Here is a 2903-nt window from a genome sequence, read left to right on the forward strand (position 1 = left end):
AGGTCCTTAACTCTCTCCCTTAGGGAGAGCAGAGGGTCCTTAACTCCCCAACCGGGAGGGTCCCTAACCAGGCGGGGGGGTCTCGAACCCTCGACTCCCTTTTAGTATCTCCTGATCCCATTGGGGGGGTCTTTAACCGGGGGGGGGGCTGGGGTCTTGAACCTTGAACCCATTTGGGGGGGTCTTTAACTCCGCCGATTTTAACCGGGGTCTTTAACCCTTTCGGAAGCTCCTTAACCTATTGGGGGAGGTCCTTAACCCCCCTCCTCCCGCCTCAAAGCCTCGAGGGTCCCTAACATCCCGCCCCCCCCGCATGGGGCTCTAACCCCCCTTGGAGCGTCCCTAACCAGGTGGGGAGGAGGTCTTTAACCCCCAACTCCCTTTCCGAACCTCTTTAACCCATTGAGGGAGGTCCTTAACTCCCCCTTGGAAGGTCCTTAAGTGGGTGGTGCTAGTGGGGTCTTTAACCCCCTCCTCCCTAACGCCCCCTCCTCTGTGCCTCAAAGCTAGACCCCCCCATGGGGCTCTAAGATCGGCCTTGACCGGGTGGGTCCTTAACTCTCTCCCTTTGAGGGTCTTTAACCAGGGGCTGCTAGTGGGGTCTTTAACTCTTTCGGAACCTCCTTAACCTATTGGGGGAGGTCCTTAACCCCCTCCTCCCTCCTCAAAGCCTCGAGGGTCCCTAACATCCTGCCCCCCCGCACGGGGCTCTAACCCCCCCTTGGAAGGTCCTTAACTGGGTGCTGCAGGTGGGGTCTTTAACCCCTCTTTATCCCATTGGGCGGGGGGTCCCTAACCCCCTTAACAGATTGAGGGAGGTCCTTAACTCCCCCTTGGAACGTCTTTAACCAGGTGGGGGGGTCTTTAACCCCGAACTCCCTTCCAGAGCCCTAACTTCCAGGGTCCCTAACTTGGAGCGTCTTGAACCCTCAGCTCTCTTCCGGAACCTTCTTAACCCCTTGAGGGAGGTCTTTAACCCCTCCTCTCGAACCCGGGTTGCTCCAAACCCTCGAACCCAGAACCTCCCTGCTAGCACCCCCCGGACGGGGCTCTAACCTCAGTTTTGGGGGGTCTTGAACCCCGAACTCCCTTCTCCCCCTCCGTGGGTCCTTAACCTTCCCCTCCTGAGCCCATTGAGGGGTCCTTAACTCCTCGAACCCAAATCCTCGAACCCGGAGCCGGCAGCCTTCAAATCCTCGAACCCAGAGCCAGCCTTCAAACCCTCGAACCCAGAGCCGGCAGCCTTCAAATCCTCGAACCCTCGAACCCAGAGCCAGATCCAGAAGGCTCCAAATCCTCGAACCCAGAGCCTCAAATCCTCGAACCCGGAGCCAGCCTCCAAACCCTCGAAGCCTCGAACCCAGAGCCAGATCCAGAAGGCTGCAAATCTTTGAACCTGGAACCCAGGATTCTCCAAATCCTCGAACCCAGAGCCCAGAAAACTTCGACTCCTCGCACCCGGCGCACTAAACTCCGACTCCTCGAACCCAGAGCCAGAACCCAGAATCCTTCAAATCCTCGCACCCAGAGCCCAAATCCTCGAACCCAGAGCCAAATCCTCGCACCCGGCGCACTAATCCTCGAACCCGGTGCCAGAAAACTTCGACTCCTTGCACCCGGCGCACTAATCCTCGAACCCAGAGCCAGAACCCAGAAAACGTCAAATCCTCGCACCCAGAGCCCAAATCCTCGAACCCAGAGCCAGAACCCAGAATCCTTCGACTCCTCGCACCTGGCGCACTAATCCTCGAACCCGGCGCCAGAAAACTTCGACTCCTTGCACCCGGCGCACTAATCCTCGAACCCAGAGCCAGAACCCAGAAAACGTCAAATCCTCGCACCCAGAGCCCAAATCCTCGAACCCAGAGCCAGAACCCAGAATCCTTCAAATCCTCGCACCTGGCGCACTAATCCTCGAACCCAGAACCCAGAATCCTTCGACTCCTCGCACCCGCCGCACTAATCCTCGAACCCGGCGCCGGCAAACTCCGCACCCTCGCACCCGGCGCACTGATCTTCGAACCCGGCGCCAGAACCCAGAATCCTTCAAATCCTCGCACCCAGAGCCAAATCCTCGAACCCGGCGCCAGAAAACTTCGAATCCTCGAACCCGGCGCCGTCAAACTCCGCCCCCTCGCACCCGCGCCCCTCGCGCCATGAACCAAGCCGAGCTCCCCTCTCCCCCTCCTCCCTTGTCCCCGCCCCCCGCGCCGGGCGAGCGCCTCTTCCGCGACGCCGTGCGCGCCGGCAACACGGCCGCCGTGCACGCCCTCCTGCGCACCATGTCCTCGTGCGACTTCAACGTGAACGCCTTCGGGCCGGAGGGCCAGACCGCCTTGCACCAATCGGTGAGCGACGGGAACCTGGAACTGGTGAAGCTATTGGTCAGATTCGGCGCCGACGTGCGATTGGCTAACAGGGACGGCTGGAGCGCATTGCACATGGCGGCCTTTTCGGGGCACCAGGATATCGTGCTCTATCTGGTGGCCAAGGCCCGGGGGGGCGGGGGGGGCGGAGGCGGGCCCTCGTAAGAGGGGGCGGGACTCGAACCCGCCGCCCGGCGCATGGAGAGGATGGGATGCGCATGTTGGGAGCGCATGGCTCGAACCCAGGACCGACTTAATGGGAGCATGCAATTCGAAGCGACAACCGTTGGAAATTAATGGGCATGTTGGGAGTGTGCGACTTGAACCCGCAACCGAGGACTTAGGCGCCACTAGGAAGCGCATGGCTTGAAGCCGCAAGTGGGATTTCATGGGGTTGTTGGAAACGTGCAACTTGAACCCACAACCGGGACTTAATGGGAGCGCACGACTTGAACCCGTGGCCAGGACTTAGTGCGCCAGTTTCGAGCGCATGACTTGAACCCACAACCCAGCAGTGAGGATTTGATGCGCATGTTG

General features: G+C 60.1%; 1 protein-coding gene across 1 annotated transcript; it reads left to right on the forward strand.

The window, feature by feature from the left end:
* Positions 1-1265: 1265 nt before the first annotated feature.
* Positions 1266-2653, forward strand: NRARP (NOTCH regulated ankyrin repeat protein). Its single transcript, XM_083631716.1, has 3 exons — positions 1266-1310; positions 2096-2108; positions 2139-2653. Exon 3 carries the CDS (start codon positions 2157-2159, stop codon positions 2529-2531), a length of 375 nt encoding a protein of 124 aa, XP_083487842.1. The 5' UTR covers positions 1266-1310; positions 2096-2108; positions 2139-2156; the 3' UTR covers positions 2532-2653.
* The last annotated feature ends 250 nt before the right edge of the window (positions 2654-2903 follow it).

This window comes from Podarcis filfolensis (genome assembly GCF_964270895.1).
Source record: "Podarcis filfolensis genome assembly, contig: HAP1_SCAFFOLD_100, whole genome shotgun sequence".
NCBI classification, from domain to species: domain Eukaryota; kingdom Metazoa; phylum Chordata; class Lepidosauria; order Squamata; family Lacertidae; genus Podarcis; species Podarcis filfolensis.

What these genes read in the sequence shown, in the direction of transcription:
- NRARP (XM_083631716.1), top strand. Translation starts at nt 2,157, where the DNA reads ATGAACCAAGCCGAGCTCCCCTCTCCCCCTCCTCCCTTGTCCCCGCCC.